Raw genomic sequence first — 25,148 nt, 5'->3', positions numbered from 1 at the left:
AAAAATCTTACAAATAATTGATATCCGGTTTCAAAATTCAAAGTAATCAAACACCACACAACAATATGGTTATGTCAGGTTCGAACGGTTTTATCTCTTCTGATTTGAACATAGAGTTATAGTCGATGATCAAACGGTTAGTAATGTTGGTTTTCAAAGTGTAGGAAGAAAGATGGATTTCATAAAGATTTCAACCATCCTTTTAGTGTTGGTGTCAGCGCAAGATCATTATAATTGTTTGCAGGTTAGCAGGTCTATTAAGGGGCGGATGTATGTGCTTATTTGAGAAAATTGTTAAATTTAGTTTCCTTATAATTAGAAATGGACAAATTAATAAAATTTGCATATCCAATTTTTTTAGAATAAAGTATTGAAATTTTTTATCTCATTTTTAACACCTAGATCCGTTACTCGGTCTGATTGATTTGACTAAATTGTTATTGATTTTTGACTCTGACAAATCACGTGTTACCTGTCAGAAATCATGTCCAAGGATCATTATTCTCCGAAATATAAAGCTATGGAGGTTATATGTCTAGGGATGCTCTTCTAGGTCTCAATGGCGGGATATTTTTCAGCAGTACAGATATGAGAAGCAATGTCAATCTAGCGGAAGAAATTTGAAAGGAACGTGAGACTTCTCAATCAAACACAGCTCATGTTTGAAAGGGTGATTATCAGCTCTGCCTGGTTTTTCTATGTCGTTTTCGTACCATGTCATGTCATGGACCATGCACCTACCAATTAGTACCAACCAGTTGTAGAGAAAGATTCCTCTTTTCTTTATTGAAAATAAACAAATACCCATCATAGTTGAAAGGTTTTCTCTGCTACCAGAATCATGGGCAATTGCTTATCCATACAATGTGGTTTCGAGAATTTCATCATTCGAGGCTGGGATTCCATTGTCGGTCAGGCTAATTACGTGCGCAAGCTAAAGCAAACTCTTGCAACTTTATCTGCTGCTCTTGAAGAAATGAGGGTTCACAGGAACGACGTGCAAAGGGAGGTCGAACTGGCTGAACAACGATCACTGATGCGACTTGAGCGAGTTCAGCTATGGCTTTCGAAAGGGCAAACTATGATAGCAGAGGCTGAAATTTTGATTGCAGATGGTCCACAAGAAATAGATAACTTGTGTCTAGGCAGCTGCGTTTCCAAGAATTGTGTGGCTAGCTACAAGTTTGGGAAGAAAGTGGCCAAATTGCTTCGAGACATAAAAGACCACATGAGTAAAGGTGCTTTTGAGAAGGTAGCAGAAAGTCAGCCTGTAGCTTCTGTGGTAGTGAGACCTGATGAGAAGCCAATTGCTCTTGAATCCACGATTGACGAGGTATGGAGATGCATCATAGACAAAGATTTGGGGATCATTGGCCTCTACGGCATAGGAGGTGTTGGAAAGACAACACTCTTAACCCAAATCAACAACAAGTTCAACATTACGCCTAATCATTTCGATGTCGTAATTTGGGCCCTGGTGTCTAGAGATTACAATGTTGAAAATATTCTAGACAAGATTGGTGTGAAAATTGGTGTTTTGGGTGGATCAAATAAAAGTGTTGAGCATAAAGCTGAGGTTATCTATGGGATCTTGCGCAACAAGAGATTTGTTGTATTATTGGATGATTTATGGGAGAGGGTGGATCTGAACAAAGTTGGGATTCCAAAACCAACCCAAGAAAATGGTTCCAAACTTATTTTCACTACTCGATCGTTAGAAGTTTGTGGTGAAATGGAAGCTCGAAAGATAGTTAAAGTGGAGTGCCTGAAACCAGAAGAGGCTTGGAAATTGTTCCAAGACAAGGTTGGAGATGAAACCCTCAACAGCCACCCAGATATTCCGAAGCTAGCTGAACAAGTAGCCAAAGAGTGCGGTGGACTGCCTCTTGCATTGATTACAATCGGCCGTGCTATGGCGTTCAAGAAAACTCCGGGGGAATGGAAATATGCGATCGAGAAGTTAAAGCGGTCGGCTTTACCTAAAATGGAAAAAGAGGTATTTCCACTTTTAAAATTCAGTTATAATAACCTGACTCCAACAATGAAAAGTTGCCTCCTATATTGTTGTCTGGATCCTGAAGATTATCAAATTCCAATAAAGACATTAGTGGAATACTGGTTTTGTGAAGGGTTGTTGAATGAATTTGATAGAATTAGTGAAGCTCAAATGCAAGGAGAACACATTATCAACTCTCTTCTTAGTGCATGTTTATTGGAAAGAGCAGAAGAATCATTTGATGGAAAAGAATATGTGAAGATGCATGACGTGATCCGAGACATGTGTTTATGGATAGCATGCGAGCTTGAAGCAGAAGAAAAGAGCTTTTTTGTAAAAGCAGGGGCTCAATTATTTGAAGAGCCAGATGTTAAGGCATGGGATGGTGCAAAAAGAATGTCCGTGATGCAAAATCATATTAAAGTTCTGAGAGAAACACCTAAATGTGCAAACCTTCGAACTTTATTTCTTGGAAAAAATGAGTTGCAGGTGATCAGCGATGACTTCTTTCAGTTCATGCCTCATCTAACTGTTTTGGATTTGTCGGTGAACATATGTTTAGAAGCACTACCTATTGGAATTTCACAATTGATTTCTCTGGAATGTATTGATCTATCGAGGACCGGTCTAAGAGAGTTGCCAATGGAGTTGAAATCCTTGACAAAACTGAAAATGTTGGACTTGAGTAACATGCACTCTCTCAGAAAAATCCCTCAACGTTTGATATCTAGTTTTTCCAAGCTGCAAATATTCAGATTGTGGTATATGTCAGAAGGATATCAGGAGGAAGACAATGTTCTGGATGGAGATAATAATGAAAATCTTATAGAGGAATTGAAAGGTTTGCAACATTTGAATCTACTTAGGATACCACCTATAAGAAGCATGTCAGCTTTAGAAAGATTTCTAAGCATCCACTTGCTTCGATGCTGCACCGAAGCACTAGAGTTGAGAGATTTCAGGGAGTCAATTGTGTTTGATGTTTTATGTTTGGAAAATATGGAGCGACTGGAGAGATTACATATCTTGCTCTGTGAAAATATCGAGGATATGGAGATTGGAACACAACATAGCAGGGTTTCTCTTATTACTGATTATACTTCTCGCTTTTACACATTGAGGGAAGTTAGAATTGCAAAGTGTCAAAAATTGAAGGACATTACCTGGCTGATTCTTGCTCCAAATCTAAGGTCTGTTGAGATTGTTGCGTGTGTAAAAATGGAAGAAATATTGAGCAAGAGAAAACTTGGAGAAGTTGCAGATGTGGTCGGAATTCCATACCCTACACCATTTATGAAGCTTGAAAATCTTCATTTATCCTCTCTACCAGAATTGAAGAGCATATACTGGGGTGCCCTGCCCTTCCCATGTCTGAATCATATTCATACACTAAACTGCCCGAAACTGAAGAAGCTTCCCCTCAACTCCGACAGCGCAAAAGGGAATCACGTCACCATTAAGGGACTTCGGGAATGGTGGGAAGAGCTAGAATGGGAGAATGATGCCAGTCGACGTGCTTTTCTGCCCTCTTTGAAATTATTCTAGAACTCTTTACAGGCCGACTTTTTTCCCTTTCATTAGAAGTTATGTTTTTTGTTCTTGTATTTCTCAACCCCTGGACAATCAGTAAATGCAATCTGCATCTCTTTCACTGTTTACCATTCAACTAACAACATAATCATCATTTCTAAAGCAGAAATATATGTACATAATACATACATGAAACAGAAAGACATGAAATTGTTAGCATGGGGAATTAATGGTAACCATCTCATTCCAAGTCCACTTCAATTAGTTATAAGTACAGGATGGCTGCAAGCATTGGATTTTCACTCAATCCAACTACCATGCTCACTACTTTTCCCTACTCAAAATGACATTCTTGCAATCCTTTTCATGATACTAAATGTGCTAAATATTTCCATTAAGAGAAGTAGACATTGGTAGCATAGTGCACTTGGAATGACCTGAAATGATGGATCAGCTTCCAAGCAATAGAACCAGTTCAAATCAAATAATTATAGAACCAAACCAGTAATTGCAGAACAAAATGAAACTAAGAGAAGATGTAAGATATTTTAGGAAGAAATGGTCACAATACGGAGTGTATTAAATCAGGGAAGAAGGTAGCAGCAGCCACATAGTTCGAGTCGAGTTTATAAAATTACAACTTGAAGTTAATTCGAGTCGAGTTTTCTCGAATCGAGTCTAGTCTAAAAGATCGATTTTTCGAGTCGAGTCGAATTTTGCTCACCTCTAACTCCAAAGAGTGGAATATCAATATAGCACAAAGTTGATTGTATAACGCAAAGCACGAAGATAATCGTAAAATACACAGTTCTATAACATGTCAATTATATTTAATATTTTTCCTTTAGTTTACAAGATAAAAATTTACCAAATAATCTTACTTTTATTAATCAAGATCAATTTAGCATTTAACTCCTATTTTGATCATATCACCAAATAGCATGCTCGAACATTTCATGTAAATCAATTCATATCCATATAATTGTTTCGAAATCGTATGTCATATCTGGCAGCTCTTCATACACCCATTGACCCTTAAAACACGAAAGAACAAGCACCAAGAAATGGTTGACCGTAGGGGATCCCAACAGAGAAGTAGAATACAAAGAGGCGGAACGATCAACGCCGATCAGTGAGAGTCATTATTACCAGAAAAAAAGCAGATCGTAGACGTGATCAGTTGTGTGAGGAAGAAGAATCCTTCAAGTATCCCAGACTTGTTCCACGCCTTAAAGTCCTGCTGGGGTAAACTCACTTTTCCTTCATCCATTCTCTATTTTCATCTAATTGGCTGTATAAATATATATATAGGCATGTAGTCCTAAAACAAACTAGCTATAAGGTAATGCGAGGCGTTGTAGTATATGTTTTTAATAATTATCACATTTGTTTCCTTTGTTTTGTTTACCAGAACCATGGGAAATTGCTTCTCAGTACAATTTAGCTTCAAGAATATCCTCATCCGAGGCTGGGATTCCACTGTTGGGCAGGCTAATTGCGTGTGCAAGCTTAAACAAACTCTCCCTGCTTTATCTGCAACTCTTGATGGACTGAAGGCACGAAGGGATGACCTGCAATGGAGGGTTGATCTGGAAGACCAACGGCAACTGAAGCGACTCCATGAAGTTCAGCTATGGCTTTCACAAGAAGCAACTATGATAACAGAGGCTGAAAAATTGATTGAAGATGGCCCTCAACAAATTAATAACTTGTGTCTCGGCAGCTGCGTTTCCAAGAATTGCCTGTTTACTTACAAGTTTGGAAAAATGATGGCCAAAATGCTTCAAGACATAAAGGAACACATTGGTAAAGGGATTTTTGACAAGGTAGAAGAGAGTCAGACCGCAGCTTCAGTGGTAGTAAGACCTGAGGAGCCGCCAATTGCTCTTGAATCCACAATGGACAAGGTATGGAGCTGCATCGTGGACAAAGATGTGGGGATCATTGGCCTCTACGGTTTAGGAGGCGTCGGAAATACAACACTCTTGACTCAAATCAACAACTTCAGCACCACACTTGAGGGTTTTGATATTGTAATTTGGGCGCTGGTGTCTAAAGATTACAATGTTGAGAAGATTCAAGATAGTATTGGTGGGAAAATTGGTTTTTCCGATGAATACTGGAAAAATAGAAGCCTTGAGCAGAAAGCTGAGGATATCTATGGGGTCTTGCGCAACAAAAAATTCGTTGTATTATTGGATGACTTATGGAAAGGGTTGATTTGAGCAAAGTTGGGATTCCAAACTTATTTTCACCACTCGATCGTTTAAGGTTTGTGGCGAAATGGAAGCTCGAAAAAAAATTAAGGTGGAGTGTCTTAAACCAGAAGAGGCTTGGCAATTGTTGCAAGACAACGTTGAAGATGAAACCCTCAATAGCCATCCAGATATTCCAAAACTAGCCGAGCAAGTAGCCAAAGAGTGTGGTGGACTGCCTCTTGAACTGATTACGAATTTACGATTGGTCGTGCCATGGCTTGCAAGACAACAACTAGGGAATGGAGATATGCAATCGAGAAGTTGAAGCGATCCGCGTTACCCAAAATGGAAAATGAGGTGTTTCCGCTTTTAAAATTCAGTTATGATTATCTAGATCCCACAATGAAATGTTGCCTCCTATATTGTTGTCTGTATCCTGAAGATCATGGTATCCCCACAAAGAGATTAGTGGAGTATTGGTTTTGTGAAGTGCTATTTGAATCTGATAAAATTAGTGAAGCCCAAATGGAAGAAGACCACATTATCAACTCTCTCCTCAATGCATGTTTATTGGAAATAGCCCGTGAATCAGTTGAGGGAGAAGAATGTGTGAAGATGCATGATGTGATCCGTGACATGGGCCTGTGGATAACATGGGAGATTGAAGATAAAGAGGAGTTTTTTTTGTAAAAGCAGGGGCTCAATTACTAGAGGAGCCAAGTGGTAAGGCATGGGAAGGTGCAAAAAGGGTGTCGTTCTCGATTTCTCCATCCTTTTCACCTTTCATAACAACCTTCTTCAAGTTTTCAAACTCTTTAACAACCGCATTCAATAACACGAAAAGAGTTAAGGTCGGATGCAGGTATTATATAAGATTTGTCAATACGAAATCGGAGAATATGGACAGGCAATTCAGGGTTGAAGCAAAACAACACATTATGGATTAAATGCCAATAGCATGTTTCAAGACAAAGGATCACTTTTTTTGGAGAAACAATTACTGATCAGAGAACTTACCTCTGGAGTGTTGTCTAATTCGATGAAGACCGCTTGCAATTTTCCATATATTTCGGAGTTTCTAGCTCTCTGCTTTATGCTTTCTTTCGCACTCGCCACCATTTTCCGTCTGATTAGCTGCAGTTTATGCATCAGTTGAAATTAAGCATGTAACCAGGTCCATAATTCTTTATAGGAGACTTTAGTTTAGAAATATATATCCACCTGCCCTTTGAGAACTGCAAGGCTCTTGGTATGCATAGGATACTGTGGTAGGACTCCGTTCGAAGGAGGGAGGCCGGTTAATCCGCAAAGTAAAGTCTGCAAAAATGTTTTCAACAGTAAAACATAGTGGTTTGTAATTCAGCTGGCAGTATTCTCTGATCATGAGGATTACCATGAATCCGAGCAGCAAGATGTCATAATGATAGGCAGATGGATTCTTGAGATTGAATTCCTTTTGTTGCAACATCTGCGAAGCAACACTGTGGTCGAAGAAATAGAGTCCGGCAATCATCACTGCTGGAATAAGTGCAGCAAAGATATATGAAGGGATCCTTCCCATATCCTGCAATTTGATTGTTATGACTAGAAAAGCTTTAGAGGCCGATGCGAAGACCGACAACATATACGATAGTGAATATGGTTACCTTAATTACAGTCCAATGCCTTAACGATGCGGATTCCCACGGCATAGGACTAAAGAGCCTTCTTGGAACCCCGGATGGAACTTTGCTTGGTACACTGAAAGACAGTGCTGTCCACACTACAACCATTAAAGGAACCCCATAATCTGCAATGAAACTTCTAAAACACCCTGTAGAACATTAACAGCAGCATTCAGCATCCGTTTAATAGCTCGTCTCGAATACTAAATCCAAAAACGTCTAATACTCAACGAATGTGTTCGATTGACAAACCTGTGCCGTACCACCCTGATCTCGCCCTTTGGCTTTTCAAGGCAGTATAGAGAAGGCCAAACGAGAATACGATTCCCAACAGTCCATTTGTGTAAAGCCATTGAAACTGATACTTCTCTAACTTCAGATCTTGATCTTCGGGAACTCGAAACTCATTCACCAATCTCTGGCAACTGAATCATCAGTTCGAGTTTAAACCATTGTATAGTAGAAGTTTCATTTCCTCTCATCATATTTTACCTTAATAGCATCTTGAATAATAAGAACACTGATCAACATGCCGAAGAGCTTGCCTGCAACCCTCGTGAACCGATTAATTACCGTGCAAGCATTGAACATTGTAAGGAGAAACAACAAGAGAGCAGTCCAAACACAAACCCTGCAAAATTTATCAGCTTGTAAGAACAAGTACTTCTGCAAAACTCTTCAATTGAAACCGATAACGGCGGAGAATTCTTCTACCATCCAGTCCAAGCCAAGTACAATTCTTGCCCCAAGTCTTCCCTTCCTTTAGCAAAGTTGTACAAATATGTATACATAATAACAGTTGGTTCTGCAACTCCAAGAATCAAAAGAGGTTGGCCACCGAATATCGAGTGCAGAACGCCGCAAAGGGCAGTCAATGCCAATGTTTCGACCATGCTTAAGCTCCCATCTACATCCAAAAGCATGTTAAACACAACTTTTTCAACTTCATCATCACATACTTCTTCTAAATGTAACAGTGACAGAACCTGTATCTCGACTCAGCTGCTCGCCGAAGGCGATAACAGGTAGAGCAGAAGCAAAGAAGATGTAGGCAGATGGGGCTACTATCCTGCAAGCAATAAGATAGTGAACATTGAACCAAAATTCACTTCAGTTTGGACTATTATCAAATATTTAGAGAGGTATATACCCCAATCCTCAACGGATACCAGCAATCCAATCTTGTTTGTAACAAGCTGCCCTTCCTTTGACATCATTTGCAATACCCTTGAAAGGGGCTTTCAAGTTTTCCATTTCTGGTGCAGGAGAATTGCAGAAAGATTTAGAGCACTGAAAATCAGTTTGATGTCATTTTCTTGATGTTCAAAGGTCATATATTGATGAATTCTGATTAAAACAAACACATGTTCGAGATAGCGACATTTTGACTGGAAAAACAGAGCAAGAATTTTCATTCTTTTTTCCATCAAAGAACTAAGAAAATTCAAAGTTAACAAATCAAAGATGAACCATTTTTCCAATGAAATCTTTCGCGGAAAATAATAAAATCGAATACCCAGAAATGTAATCGAAAGTCGTTTCAAATAAAGATCAATCCTTGTGAAAAAGTTTCAACTTTTGAGAAATGTATGCATGAATAGTTTCACTTCATCATTTTCCTATTAACCCCAAACACAGCACTTGAATCCTAAGTGACTTGTTGGTTTCACTTAAATAACCACCCACCAACCCCCCATCCACCACCACCGCCGGCGCCGCCAATCTCCAAACCAAAAACAAAAAGGCCACGACTCGTTCATGCACTAACAAAGCTTAAAATACACTAACACGTGTAAAAACACATATACATTACATGCACATAACAAAAAACCAAATAAAAACAAAAGCTTGCAGATTGATTATGGATGCCAAGGAAGTTGGAGAGTTACGAAGAAAGAGAAAAACACCTGAAAAACGTGTCAAAGACAGAAGAATGATGAAAAAAAACTAAGGCACCCCAAGAACCAGAATCACCAAAATAAACTCAAATATAATTTATAGTCGAGGCTTAATGTGAGTAACGAGTCTCAGCACGTCTTTTGAAAAACAGAGCCGCCAGTACTGGGATTCTACACACGAGTAAAGAATGTTGACAATGAGGGAGTCATCAATTTTTTTTCTTATTTTAGTTTTTTTTATTAAAAGAAAATTGTGACGGAGAAGAGAAAGCAAAGGCAATGGAATTGGCCGAAATCGTGGGAGAAGATGTTTCCTTTGAAGAAGTTGGTGATATAAAAAGGAGATATATGATATTTTAGTTTTAGATTTGTTTTGAATTTTACACCTTGTTTTCTATTTTTTAGCTGACCACGATATCAATCTAAGTGTCAGTTGCCGCACGTATTTTGTTATTTTTATGATATTTTCTTGTATTATATATGTTTTTCCTTTGTTCTTTTATTTGTAATAATTTTATCTTTATGAAATATTTTCCTACGTTTTCGCCATGTGTTCGGTGTTTTTTATTGATCGTTTGATCTTTTTTTTTATCTTAGCTTTCTCAGGGTTAGTTTTGACGATGTCCCGACTAATAAAGATGATGCTTATTTGTAATATTGTTGATCTTCCTTGTTGTGGATCTTCGGATTGAATTTGGATATGCGATTTGCGTTCGGAGATAGTTTTCTCATAACATTTGACTCTGAATTGCGATTGTTAGCGGTCTTTAAATAGTTTGATCTCATGTTGTGATTCGTTTGATGATGCAATCAGATCCGTTCGTATATGATTTTTCTCAAATTTCTATGATGAATTTTAACATTTTCCTTGTATGGTCCTATATGATTTGAAGTGACTAATTTATTTATGTTTCATTGTAATTTTGAATATTTCCTTTTTCAACAAATAAATAGTTTCAATTTGCATAAAAAAAACTAGACCTTATTTTTATTGGTTCAATATTGATTTAATATTTTGTTATATCAATTAAATGGAATTGATCATCAATTTTCAATTTGTCAGACTAATTTAGATTTTTATTTTTTATTTAACTTATTTTTAAAAAAAAAACTAAATTTAGGCTAAATAATAGTTGACAATGCATACCTTAACTCATGGAAGGTACCAATACCATTTCAAACCTAAATTTGTTGGCATTCTCAATATGGCATTCAATATATTATTTAGGCATTATGTAAGGCTTTGGAGTAAATCAAGGTTCTTCATTTTATCAAAACGAAATTGGAATATGTAAAAAAAAAAATCACTTTTTTAAATACCCAAATTGATATTTTGTTGAAAAATGGTAAGCTTAGGTGAGATTGTTTTTGGGATACCTTCACTTGTTCCATTGTAGTCTGTAAAATTTTGTCTTTTAGTCACTGCTATAACCTCCTCTTAATGACCCCTCAGAGTAGAAAAGATACTCTTATGTTCAAAGGTTAAAACTTTTTATTTTTGGATTTGTTTTTCCATTTTTTTAAAGGAATCATAAGAGAGACATGGAAGCTGTTTCAAGAACCAGAGGGCTCCTTTCATATCCTCCAAAACCAACCAAAGCTAGAAGCTTTTTGAACCCATCACAAGGCCTAAAGCAGAGGTTTTTTTGCTTCAAAACACTTGGACCTTAATGGGTTATCTTTGTCTTACAAAAGAATACCAAATGTTGAAGGAAAACCAAGTGGCTTACCCCAAAAACAGGACTTTGTCTGCAAGGCTGCTTCTGCAGGTGATGGGCAGCCATTTTCTGGTGAAACCGAGAATCCGAAAGTGCTTGGCGTTGAGCTTGTGACTCTTAAGAAGATCATCCCACTTGGGTTAATGTTCTTTTGCATACTTTTCAATTACACAATCCTTAGGGATACAAAAGATGTGTTGATTGTGACAGATAAAGGGAGCAGTGCAGAGATCATACCATTTCTAAAGACATGGGTTAATTTGCCATTGGCTGTTGGGTTCATGTTGTTATACACAAAGTTGTCCAATGTGTTGTCCAAAAAGTCCCTTTTCTACACTGTCATTATCCCTTTCATAGCTTTTTTTGGTGCATTCGGGTTCCTGTTGTATCCCCTCAGCAATTTCATCCACCCTGAATCTCTCTCTGATCATCTCCTTGCGGTTCTTGGACCAAGGTTTCATGGTCCTCTTGCAATTGTGAGGATTTGGAGTTTCTGTTTGTTCTATGTCATGGCTGAACTTTGGGGCAGTGTTGTCATCTCTGTTCTATTCTGGGGGTTTGCCAATCAGGTGAGTTGTATGATCTTAGAGTTTCGAGTTTTTCGGCAATGGTTTATCTGCATGATTGTATAAGCATGTTGGTTTTTGATGTATTTGTTCTTGTTAGATTCTCTAATCTCATTCATTAACTTCTTTTAGTATGTTCATTTGATTATATGTTTTCACTTTGCATCGTCGATTTTGCTTCCGACAGCCAGGTTGCTTTTCATTTGTACATCAGCTCATGTTCTATATTGCTTGTTGTGCAAGTGAACATGAGTATATAGAAACAGGTTATGGACCCTAGACAATGAGTGGACGATGAAGTTCTTGATCATCTTTTTAACATTCAAAATCCTAACTTTCGATATTTTTTATGCAGCATTCAACGAAGCATGATCATCTCATTCGTGTTACGTTTTTTTAAGTGCAAACCTATAACTTCAATTTCTATGCTTTCTATACTGCATTCTCTATTTTTTCTGCACTAGCTGCATTTTTCTTCACACAATTTTGAGAGTTATGTACCTAAATTTGCATTTTCCTTGTACAGATAACTACAGTAGAGGAAGCAAAAAGATTCTATCCGATGTTCGGACTAGGAGCGAACATTGCCCTCATTTTCTCGGGTCGAACTGTTAAGTACTTCTCTAACTTGAGAAAGAACCTTGGTCCTGGAGTTGACGGTTGGGCTGTCTCCTTAAAGGGGATGATGAGCATTGTGGTGCTGATGGGATTCACTATCTGTTTCCTTTACTGGTGGGTGAATAAGTATGTTCCACTTCCCAAACGTAGCATGAAGAAGAAGGTAATCCGTATGCTGCCTATTCTTCTCGTTATCGTATTCGTTTTCTTCTATTCTTAGGCTCTAGGATCTACTAATCCGGTTTCAAATGTTATTATTATTTTTAGGCAGTTATGTTTTTCAGTTCCATTCCATGCCATTGTATTTGCTGACTGATCCTAGCACCGGTTACCCTTCTTTCGATTCTGTGGATAGCTCAAATCGGAAGTTTTCCGTGCTTATATTGCATATGCATGTGAGTGAACTCATATTGTCAATCTTTCTGCAGAGTAAACCTAAAATGGGAACAATGGAGAGCATGAAATTCTTGGTATCTTCACCTTACGTTAGGGATCTTGCCACTTTGGTAGTTGCATACGGTATTAGCATCAACCTTGTTGAAGTTACATGGAAATTGAAGCTCAAAGCACAGGTAAGATTCTATGTCAAGTGGAAGAAATCTTAGCAGGCTTGTTAATTTATTGATTCTCCCTCGATATTGCAGTTTCCGAGTCCGAATGAATACTCCTCTTTTATGGGTGACTTCTCAACTGGCACAGGAAGAGCAACATTCACTATGATGCTACTAAGTCAATTCATATTCGAAAAATACGGATGGGGAGTGGCTGCAAGAATCACACCCACCATCCTGCTTCTGACCGGAGTTGGTTTCTTTTCGTTGATTTTATTCAGCGATCCACTCGAACCGGCTCTTGCGAAGTTCGGTATGACCCCTCTTCTTGCAGCTGTATACGTTGGTGCCATGCAGAATATTTTCAGCAAGAGTGCAAAGTACAGTTTGTTTGATCCATGCAAATAAATGGCCTATATTCCTTTAGACGAGACACCAAGGTTCGGTATTTTTACCCGAAACTCCGAATCTTTTGTCGAACTTCTTGATCACTTACGATATAACTTACTCGATGTTATCTCTAGGTTAAAGGGAAGGCTGCAATTGATGTTGTATGCAATCCACTAGGGAAATCAGGGAGTGCTCTGATTCAGCAGTTTATGGTCTTGACCTTTGGATCACTGCAAACTCAACCCCAAGTCGTTGGATACACAATTCACCACAATATGTAAGAAAGAAGAGCTCGAGAAGGAGACAGAACAAAAAGCCGTTTAGATCCCGGTCGTGTCCGGACCCGAAAATGGCTCAATTGCAAGTGACTCGTTACTGAACACGGGTGACTCGACAGAAACTTAACCTGAAGATTGACCGATTCGAATAATTAAATATTGAAACACACTTCTTTTTCTCGTAATGAATCGTTATTTCTTCATTATAACAATAACAATTCCGCGGTTAAATATATTATTATTTTATGATTGTTTACTCGTCATTATCTGCAACACATCGACCATGTTTATCACCGCTCATTAAACTGTTAATTTTCGAAGAACACGAATATGATAATTGACGGATAACAAACGCATGTTTTATCTGATGAACTCAATTGGCTAAAAGTGGGATATGAGCAAGAACAAAAGGAGATAGACAATACGAATTATGGCTCCTATCGTCTGAATACATACAAGTATGTATTAAGATATCTATTGGTTAATAGTGGAACTTGTCTCTTGTTAAACGACCTTTAAACTCTCCTAAATTTCAAATTAATTATAATTATCTGAAGATATTATCTGTATAAATCTATTCAAATCAGTAATCTTCAAGGGTATATGAACCTTTGTATCAATTGACCTTATATTTAATGGGCTTGTTGATCTGTTCTAATGTTAATTAAATTAATATTCGGTCAACAAATTGATGACATTCTTTGATGTTAATTGATAAGTAATAAAATATTTTTATATTAATATTTTTATTACACATTGTTGTCGAAGGGCAACAACATCCAGTTGTGTTGAATTATATCTGCAGTTTGATTTTGAAGTGCCCAAGTATTTACCAGAATCATGGGCAATCACTTCGCCATACCTCTCGGTTTCGAGAATATCCTCATTCGTTGTTGGAATTCCACTGTTGGACAGGCTAATCACGTATGCAAGGTTAAACAAACTCTTCCAGCTTTGTCTACTGCTCTTGATGAACTGAAGGCACGGAGGAATGACCTGCAACGGGAGGTTGTTTTGGCCGAACAACGGCAACTGAACCGACTCGATCAAGTTCAGCTATGGCTTTCGAAAGCAGAAACTATGATAACAGAGGCGGAAAATCTGATTGCAGATGGCCCTCAACAAATAAATAACTTGTGTCTCGGCGGTTGCCTCTCCAAGAATTGCCTGTCTACCTACAAGTTTGGGAAAAAGGTGGCCAAAATGCTTCAAGACATAAGGGATCACATGAGTAAAGGAGTTTTTGATAGGGTAGCAGAGACTCAGCCAGCATCTTCAGTTGTAGTAAGACCTGAGGATCGGACAGTTGCTCTTGAATCCACCATCGACAAGGTATGGAGCTGTATCATGGACAACGATGTGGGGATCATTGGCCTCTACGGCACAGGAGGCGTTGGAAAGACAACACTCTTGACCCAAATCAACAACAAGTTCAGCACAACACCACAGGGTTTCGATATTATAATCTGGTCGCTGGTGTCTAAAGATTACAATTTTGGGAAGATTCAAGATGAGATTGGTGGGAAAATTGGGTTTTCGGATGAATCTTGGAAAAATAGAAGTGTTGACCAAAAAGCTGAAGATATCTATGGAGTCTTGCGCCAAAAGAGATTTGTTGTATTATTGGATGATCTATGGGAGAGGGTGGATTTGAACAAAGTTGGGATTCCAAAACCAACCCAAGAAAATGGTTCCAAACTAATTTTCACCACTCGATTAAAAGAGGTTTGTGGCGAAATGGAAGCTCGATATAAAATTAAAGAGTGTGGTGGACTGCCTCTTGCACTGATTACGATCGGCCGTGCCATGGCTTGCAAGACAACACCTGGGGAATGGAAATATGCAATTGAGAAGTTGAAGCGATCGGCGTTACACAAAATGGAAAATGAGGTATTTCCGCTTTTAAAATTCAGTTATGATTATCTAGATCCCACAATGAAATGTTGCCTCCTATACTCCTGTCTGTATCCTGAAGATTATAATATTCCCAAAATGAGATTAGTGGAGTATTGGTTTTGTGAAGGGTTGTTGAATGAATTTGATAGGATTAGTGATGCTCAAAAGCAAGGACACAACATTATTGGCTCTCTTCTCAGTGCCTGTTTACTGGAAAGAGATGGAGAATATTGTGTGAAGATGCATGATGTGATCCGAGACATGGGTTTGTGGATAGCATGCGAGCTTGAAGAGAAAGAGAAGAGTTTCTTTGTAAAAGAACGTGCTCAATTACTAGAGGAGCCAAATGTTAAGGCATGGGAAGGTGCAAAAAGAGTGTCGGTGATGAAAAATAAGATTAAAGTTCTGAGAGGAACCCCTAAATGCCCTAGCCTTCGAACTTTGTTTCTTACCCAAAATAAGCTGCAGGTGATCAATGATGGCTTCTTTCAGTTTATGCCTCATCTAACTGTTTTGGATTTGTCGCGGAACATAGATTTAAAAGCACTACCAAAGGGAATTTCACGATTGATTTCTCTAGAATGTCTTGATCTATCTGGAACTGGTATAACAGAGTTGCCAATGGAAATGACATTCTTAACCAAACTGAAAATGTTGGACTTGAGTGTCATGTTTCATCTCGAAAGAATCCCACAGAATTTGATATCTAGTTTTTCCATGTTGCAAATATTCAGGTTGGGGATTGACGTGGCTGTAAGAGGAGGTTTCCCGAAGGAAGACAATGTTCTGGATGGGAATGATAATGAAAAGCTTATAGTGGAATTGAAAAGTCTGCAACATCTGAATATATTAAGGATACCAGAGATACAAAGCATGTCTGCTCTACAAAGTTTTCTAAGCCACCACTTGTTTCGATGCAGCACCGAAGCACTAGAGTTGTGGTATTTTAGGGAGACAAATGTGTTTAATGTTTTATGTTTAGAAAACATGGAGCGTCTGGAGAGGTTAGCTATCTATGGCTGTGGAAACATGGAGGAGATGAAAATGGAAAAACTGCATACCAGGGGTTCTCCGAGTACTAATTACACTTCAGGCTTCCACACATTGACAGGAGTTAGAATTTCTAGTTGTTACAAATTGAAGGACGTTACCTGGCTGTTTCTTGCTCCAAATCTCAGGTCTCTTTCGATAGCTGGGTGTGCAAAAATGGAAGAAATACTGAGCGAGGGAAGACTCGGAGATGTTGCAGATGTGGTGGGAATTCCATACCCTACACCATTTCTGAACCTTCATACACTTCGTCTATATAGACTACCGGAATTGAAGAGCATATACTGGGATGCCCTACCCTTCCCATGTCTGAAAAGTGTTTATATAGAGGACTGTCCAAAACTGAAGAAGCTTCCTCTCAACTCTGACAGTGCAAAAGGGAATCACATCACCATTAGGGGATTCCAAGACTGGTGGGAACAGCTAGAATGGGAGAATGAAGCCACTCGAAATGCTTTTATGCCATCTTTTCAAGAGCCTTTTCACGGAAGAAATCTATTGTGAACCTCATCGTCTCATCCCTATTTTTCCTTGCACTTGTTTATTGAAGTGAAACAATGTCAAATTTTTAATTAGGGTAAACAATATATATATATATATATATATATATAATTTATGTATTTGAACTTGAAATTTAGTCAAATTATCAATCCTATTTTTATTTGACTTAATTAGTTTTTGGATAAATTAAAAATTCATTACCTAAATTATTAGTTTTAGTCTGTTTTAGTACTTAAACTTTTAATTTTTTCAAAATCATATATAATGTTTAGTTTTCATTTCATTTTAATACCACTGTTAAATAATTAACACGTTTGGTACCTAAACTATTAGTTGTAGTTTATTTTAGTACCTAAACTTTCAATTTTTTCAAAATCATACCTAACATTTAGTTTTCATTTTAGTACATTGTCGTTAAAAAATTAACGCATTTAGTACCTAAACTATCAATTGTGATTTGTTTTGGTACCTAACTTTCAATTTTTTTCAAAATCATACCTAATGTTTAGTTTTCATTTCATTTTAGTACCCGTCGTTAAAAACTTAATGCGTTTAGTACCTAAACTATAAATTTTGGTCTATTTTAGTACCTAAACTTTTAAGTTTTTCAAAACTTTATCTAACGTTTAGTTTTCATTTTATTTTAGTACCCTGCCGTTAAAAAAGTAACACGTTTAGTACCTAAACTATCAGTTGTGGTTTGTTTTAGTACCTAAACATTCAATTTTTTTCAAAATCATACCTAACGTTTAGTTTTCATTTCATTTTAGTACCCGTCGTTAAAAATTTAATGTGCTTAGTACCTAAACTATCAGTTTTGGTCTATTTTAGTACCTAAACTTTCAATTTTTTCAAAATCATACCTAACGTTTAGTTTTCATTTCATTTTAGTACCCCGTTAAAAAATTAACACGTTTAGTACCTAAACTATCAGTTGTGCTTTGTTTTGGTACCTAAACTTTCAATTTTTTTCAAAATCATACCTAACGTTTAGTTTTGATTTCATTTTAGTACCCGTCTTTAAAAACTTAATGCATTTAGTACCTAAACTATCAGTTTTGGTATGTTTTAGTACCTAAACTTTCATTTTTTTCAAAATCATACCTAATGTTTAGTTTTCATTTTATTTTAGAACCCCGCCGTTAAAAAATTAATGTGTTTAGTACCTAAACTATCAGTTGTGGTTTGTTTTAGTACCTAAACTTTCAATTTTTTTCAAAACCATACCTAACATTTAGTTTTCATTTCATTTTAGTACCCGTCATTAAAAACTTAATGCGTTTAGTACCTAAACTATCAGTTTTGGTATGTTTTAGTACCTAAACTTTCAATTTTTTCAAAACCATACCTAACGTTTAGTTTTCATTTCATTTTAGTACCCCACCGTTAAAAAATTAATGTGTTTAGTACCTAAACTATCAGTTGTGGTTTTTTAGTACCTAAACTTTCTTTTTTTCAAAATCATACATAACGTTTAGTTTTCATTTCATTTTAGTACACGTCATTAAAAACTTAATGCGTTTAGTACCTAAACTATTAGTTTTTTTTTGTTTTAGTACCTAAACTTTCAATTTTTTTAAAATTTAACTTTAAATTTTGAACACGATACTAAAATGAAATAGAAACTAAAGTTTTTAACGACATGATATTAAAATGTAGTAAAAACTAAACTTTAGGTATGATTTTGAAAAAGTTGAAAGTTTAGGTACTAAACGCATAATTTACCTTAATAATTATTATGATGATATCTTTATAAAATTTTGGATTGAATTGGTGTCACCAGTTAACCGATTATCAATTAAGTGGAGAAATTATTAAAATCTGTCTCTTTTAAATGCATATATTGATTCTTCCAAAGTGAATAGGGGATTCAACAAAAACACTTACATGGAGGAATGCATAAAATGTCAACAAAATCATGCTATTTAGTGATAGCTTATTGAAAACATCTGAACTTTTTGCTACAGATTATGGTATAAGGAGTTCTTATATAGAAAAGAATGGAGCGTAGAGTGTGAACGGAACACGCAATCCGTCGTAGCTCAGCTGTACGTCGAAGCCCTTGGTTTCTGTCAAGTTTTCGAGGTCTCTGTTCACTTCTTCATGGTCCATGAGACGCATCATGCCTTCATAAATCACAAATTGCATAATTAGGCAACCGATAAGAAATGATATTTTCATAGTTACACCCTGCAGACGCTGAAAACTGGAAGAATGATCACATCAAACAAATAAATGGCCGTAAAGACGAAAGCCCTTTAAACGGATAGCATCTATGTTACTCCGACTCTTCATTTTTCTAGAAGTATCAATAATTAACATATTTTGATACGAGTAAAGAGGACTCGAAGCACATGAAAAAAATTTGAGAACATGGGACCAGGGATGGACCTAGGCGGGGGAGGGTTGGGGCGGTATCCCAAAAAATATAAAGTTACCATATATTTTAGATTTTTTATGTATTTTCTATTGACAATATGTTTTCGTCCCCCTAAAATTTTATTCATCCCCTCAAAATATTATAAATTCTAATTCACCCCCTCTAAGATAAAATCTTGCGTCCGTCTCTGTGTCTTATAACACACACAGGGCATTACCTGATGTAACAAACATTACCAAAACGAAAACCTAGCAAACGAAAACCATGACCGTGCGACACTGGTAAAGGGGTAATCTGAAGCACAGTATCGAGAGCGAAAAAGCAAGTTAAGACTATATATGTATGATGTTCAAGGGAGTTGTGTATCCGCACCAACTTTCATCGAGTTAGATGTCAACATGTTAATTGATTATTAGGAAAATTTAGGAGATAATATATGTATGAATGTAGCAAAAAGTAATCAACTATACTGAATGGTTATATGTAAGAGCAACCCGAAACAGAGATAACCTGTCTTTAGGACATGATTCATTTTTCAACAATTAAAACTTGGAACTCGAAATGTTTCATTACAGTTTTAGGAATGCACGTAGAAAAAGAAATTCTAGTTCACCCCATGTGATGTCGACAATGAATCTCCTGTAAATCATGCACAACGAAAGGTTCTTCATGTATGATCTTAAACTGCTGCTTGGAGACTGCAGTACCAGGTACAATCCAATGTTGCACTGATACGGATATGAGGACGGGGACTGGAAACAGCAATTTCTAAAATTACAAGTACGGAGACGGTAAGGTACAACGTATAAAAAAATTTAAAATTATAAATAGATATAAAAAATCATATATAAAATCAATACTTCATATAAAATTGGTGTATCACCCTAATTTAACCCTAATTAAAATCCTAACAATCCCTATCAGTGGTAACTATCCCTGGGGACGTCTCCGAAACGTCCCATATAAGCTTTGACCATCTCCGAATTCGGTCAGCCGTACCCTGCCCAGTCCCCGATACGTACCCCAGCCGTCTCCGTGCCTGAAACGTATCGGGTACTTGAAACGGGGCTCCTTTTCCATCCCCGTGCTACTTAGGTACAATCACACCTGTATCTACCAAATAAAAATGACTCTTCTTCATCACCTGAAATTGTTATAGAATCCATTAAACGATAATTCGGGATGTCAAAGCGGAAATGTTCCGTACATAACAAGTCACTTCAAAAGTTCAATTTATTTGTCGTTGTTACTTACTTTTTCCAAAATCTCAACCGGAAATAAAAGATCAAATTGTATTACAGTACAAAGTAAGAGATATAGAGCTAAAGAATTTTAATAGCAATCATTCCGACTAGCACACTACAGCAGTATAATGTTCAACGATGAATATACGACTCTTAATACATTATCCCTTCGCATCGTTGAATGAGATTTACTTTTGAACCAGTCTTCATTTCATGTTCATTTATTACCAGAGACACGAGCAAACATGTATATACAATGTTCAAACTGCAGCAGGAAAAAGGTAGAACTGGATTTTGGACCTCAAAATCACGCTTGGAAACATAAATTGGGTGCTTGGCTGAACATTGTTTCTCCAGTCACGTAGATCATCAAGACCTGGGGGAAGCATAAGGTGAGCTTTCATGTTAAACACTCCAATTGCATCAGCATGAGAATGTATAATTATAACCGCATCAATTGTTCTTATCCTGACAGAAATGCAACCAGTTACAATGAGAAAATACACGATAGTCGACATATGTACTATAAAATAACCAGAGAAGCATTCCGAAGTGGTCTTTGATGCTGAATGACCTTGAAGGAACGAGAATAACTGGAGAAATTAACATTCCTATGGGAGCGATACACCTAAGGAAGCATCAAAATGGTGCAAAAACGGGTACATGCTTACATTATTCACAAAATCGTATTTACACTTCATTATAATATGCTCTTATGCTAGTTTAGGCACTGGGAATTGTTTACTTTCATACCTGCAACCAATGGTATTATGTTCAGTATAAAGAACACTAACTAAATAATATTTAAATGGCAAAACAAGAAAAATGGTTCTTGCACGCAAATTAGCATAAGAAAACTAGCAGGCTCATGGCACCTAGTGTAGATGGAGACATAACTATAATATCACCGAACCGTAAACTGATCAGTAACTCGAAATACAATAACTATGAATGATAGAACGCTAAAGTGTACAGCAAATAAGCAACCCTGTAAATGCCATGGACGTCCAATCATCTTAAGGCGTATGGGATTACAACAGGGGAAAGTTCAAAGAAAAGAAAAAGAAGTCATATGCATGAGTATTCTAAGATTACCACAAAGGCTAGAATTTCTCCGTTCAATGATCATAATTCAGTGCGATCAAATTCAACACCATGGAGTTTCCAATATCTATATGCATCATATATAAATATTCAAAACTTTAAGAACGAGCAAAAACTAACCCATATGCTGGAAACCATTGAAGAGCACTGTGGTAGAAAAACCTACAAAATAAAGTCAACAATTGAGAAATCATAGCAGATAATTATCTGGGGATTAAAGAAGCAAAGTAACAATTTAGCAGCCATTGGGCAGTTATATTTGAGGTTTCAAAGAACAAGTTTAGTAATAATGACCAAGAATGCAAGGACATGCAACAACAACAACAACAACAAAACCTTATTCCCATATGTAATGGGGTAAGGGGGAGGTAGGGTAGTAGGCTGCCCCCAACGCCAGGTTGAGAGCAGCTTCCGTGAAAGACCTCCGGCAGTCAGAAAATTAAAAATAAAGATAAAATATAATGCATGTATAAATAAATAAATAAATAAATACATAGTTGAACAGTCTTCATATGCAGTCTTCATATGCGCGTCTGTAATGAGAAGTAATCCCTGCAAATAAATCCCTGCGTAAAAATCTCTGCATATAGACAGAAACGTAAGACCCGGCTAAATTTAAAAAGAGGAAACATGAAGAGAAGGATACACAGAAGTCAGCGATAGCAAGCTAAGAGAAGGAATAAAGTGAAATGGGTTAAAACCTAAACTAAGGCAACACTACTTCGCTACCCTAGTTCTAAGCCTTCATAAATTCCAATGACAGAAACGTATAAAAAGTAGAAGTCATGGAAATTACTACAAAGGCATCAAAAAGAAGACAGAGATGCTACACCCTATGGTTGTGACCTACACTACTCGACTACCCTGATCTTAAGTCTCCATACTTTCCTATCAGAGGTCATGTCCTCGGTAAGGGCTAAATCCTTCAAATCAGATCTCAAGCAGTCTACCCTCCTGACCGCATCCGACGGTTGTCACCTAAGGACATGCCCAAACCACCGTAGTCTTCCCTCCCTTATTTTTCGGATACAGACACCACCCCCAAGGACATCCTAATTGCAGAGTTTGGTGTCATGTCCCACAGAGTCCTACCACATGCCCATCGAAGCATTCTCATTTTTGCGGCCTCCATCCTCCTTACGTGATACTTCTTGATTGCCCAACATTCTGATCCATACATCAGCGCTGGTCTTATTGTCATTCTATAAAATTTTCCCTTAAGTTTTAGAGGCACCTTCTTGTCACACAAAACTCCAGTAGCAACCCTTCACTTTAGCCATCCCACCTTTATACGGTGTGTGACGTTATCATCTACACCCTCATCTTTATGTATCATTGACCCTAGGTACTTGAAACAATCCTTTGAGGGGAGAACGTGTCCTTTTATGCATACTTCTACATCTTCATTGTTTTGGTTCCCACTGAAATTTGAACATAAATACTTTGTCTTTTCAATATTGATCCTTAGACCTTTTTCTTCCAAAGCAGACTGTCAGGTAGTCAGTCTACTATTCAACTCAGTTTTTGTTTCAGCAACTAGGACAATGTCGTCAGCGAAAAGCATACACCATGGAACACTGTCTGGTGTCGCACAATAGATGTCGTTCATAATCAAGGAAAAGATGTAAGGGCTAAGAGATGACCCTGGTGGAGTCTGATTTCCACCGGGAATGTCTCGGTGTCGCCAACTGTAGTCCTGACGTATGTAGTAGATCTACAGTACATATCACGAATCGCCCGGATATAAGCAGTTGGGATCCGTCTCGTTTCCAAGGTCTTCCAGATCGTATCGCGTGGAACGCTATCATACGCCTTCTCAAGGTCAATGAACGCCATGTGAAGATCTCTATTTTTTTCCCTATATTTCTCCATAAGCCATCGAAGTAGATGAATCGCCTCCGTAGTAGACCTGCCTGACATAAAGCCAAATTGGTTTTCCGAAACCCTAGTAACCTGTCTCAACCTAGCCTGTGACTGAGTAGTTTAATTCCTCTGTAGTTGCCACAACGTTGGGGATCTCCTTTATTCTTATAGATTGGTATCACCGTAGACTCTCTCCACTCCTCTAGCATCTTGGCAGTCTCTAAAATAATATTAAAGATGTTGGTCATCCACTTAACTCTCTCTTCTCCTAGGGCCAACCATACAGTGATCGGAATTTGATTTGGACCGACAGCTTTGTCCCTCCCCATCTTTCTAAGAGCCATTTTGACTTTCTCAATCTCAATCCTACTTGTAGGGCAGTCATTAGCCGTAGTATGATGGTCGGCTGACCCATCAACGGTACTATCTCTACCGGTAGAGGCACCGTCATTAAATAAGTCAAAGAAGTAACTACCCCAAATCCTAGGACATTTAATTTTGGAAAGGTTATCCGGGTTCAGGCATTTAATCGACCAATAATACTTTTGAGTTGAAACTTTTGATCGACTGCTTTTTTTTTACCGAGAGGAAAAGAGCAGTTCGCTTATTGAGTCTGTTATGCACTTTAGTTTTTTCATTCCCCTTCTACTTGTTAACTAATAACTATTTAGAGGTAAGAAAACAATCAGTCAAATGCAAGCAACTAAAATAATTGTAAGACCATTTTATCTCATTAGAGTACCCTTCTACCTATTTTTCGGCATCTATTAGAGTTAGAGGTGGTAAATGGGTCATTCGAATCGGGTTTGGGTCGGATAATTTTGGGTCTAGATTAAATTCGGTATAATTTTGTTCGGATCGGATCAGATCTGGTTCGGATCTAGTTTGGGTGTACGGTGAATCGAATTGGGTCAGGTATCGGGTTGGGTCAATTTTCGGATCAGGTGATTATTGGATTGGTTATTTTTCAGTTCAGATCAATATCGGATCGATTAATTTTTAGAAAGGTTCAATATAGGGGCGATTGATTTTTGAGTTGGGTTAATACTAGATCTGTTAGATTTCGGGTCAGGTCAATATCGGATCGGTTGATTTTCGGTTTATGTCAACCTTTAGATCATTTAGGTTTAATTTAAATTATCAATCGTTCAATGTTTGGAATTAAACCATCATTTAGAGATGATGAATCAATAATTTGACACAAATACAATCCTATAATACGTGTTAAAATTTGTTATCAAAATTTTATATTGATCTCGTATGAAAAGTTTATAGTGAGAACTATTTGATAAAGAAATAAATTTTTTATTTAAATTTATTTCCAATTATAAATTTAATATTTTTTATTAAATTTTAAAAAATTATACATAACTTTATTTGTTAAATTTTAGTCGTAACATAAGTAAACTTTATATTATTTTTATTATAAAGCTAATATTATTTCCTTTGTTTTAGTTGTTTTCTATTATTTTTATTATAAATCTAATATTTGTATAACAAGTAAGATAAGTAAATTTTATTTATTAATGTTTTCAATCTTACAATTAGATTCTTACTTTTATATTCCTCTTAAACTTTCTATTATTTTATTATAAATCTAATATTTTTAATAAATTATCAATTTTATTTAAATTAATTTATTATTGAAAATAACTTTTATCGTTTAATAACTTTTATCAATTTCAATATGTTCGGGTTACTTT

At 36.9% G+C, this 25,148-nt stretch overlaps 1 protein-coding gene and 5 pseudogenes across 1 annotated transcript; 4 read left to right on the top strand and 2 right to left on the bottom strand.

The window, feature by feature from the left end:
• The first annotated feature begins 841 nt into the window (after nt 1–841).
• Nucleotides 842–3,541, top strand: LOC120208520 (annotated as a pseudogene).
• A 1,400-nt stretch (nt 3,542–4,941) lies between these two features.
• Nucleotides 4,942–6,049, top strand: LOC120208519 (annotated as a pseudogene).
• A 375-nt stretch (nt 6,050–6,424) lies between these two features.
• LOC120208518 lies at nt 6,425–8,735 on the bottom strand (annotated as a pseudogene).
• Nucleotides 8,736–10,798: 2,063 nt separating this feature from the next.
• Nucleotides 10,799–13,534, top strand: LOC120208543 (annotated as a pseudogene).
• A 713-nt stretch (nt 13,535–14,247) lies between these two features.
• Nucleotides 14,248–16,857, top strand: LOC120208517 (probable disease resistance protein At1g12290). The gene has a single exon (XM_039207766.1). It carries the CDS (start codon nt 14,248–14,250, stop codon nt 16,855–16,857), a length of 2,610 nt encoding a protein of 869 aa, XP_039063697.1.
• Nucleotides 16,858–19,447: 2,590 nt separating this feature from the next.
• Nucleotides 19,448–21,828, bottom strand: LOC120208516 (annotated as a pseudogene).
• Between the last annotated feature and the right edge of the window lie 3,320 nt (nt 21,829–25,148).

This window comes from Hibiscus syriacus, unplaced genomic scaffold (assembly GCF_006381635.1).
Source record: "Hibiscus syriacus cultivar Baekdansim isolate YM2019G1 unplaced genomic scaffold, ASM638163v2 tig00016571_pilon, whole genome shotgun sequence".
In the NCBI taxonomy this organism is placed as follows: Eukaryota; Viridiplantae; Streptophyta; class Magnoliopsida; order Malvales; family Malvaceae; genus Hibiscus; species Hibiscus syriacus.
This window is presented reverse-complemented; position numbering and strand designations above follow the sequence as displayed.

Excerpts from the sequence above, each read along its gene's own strand:
- LOC120208517 (XM_039207766.1), top strand. The coding sequence starts at position 14,248 with ATGGGCAATCACTTCGCCATACCTCTCGGTTTCGAGAATATCCTCATT.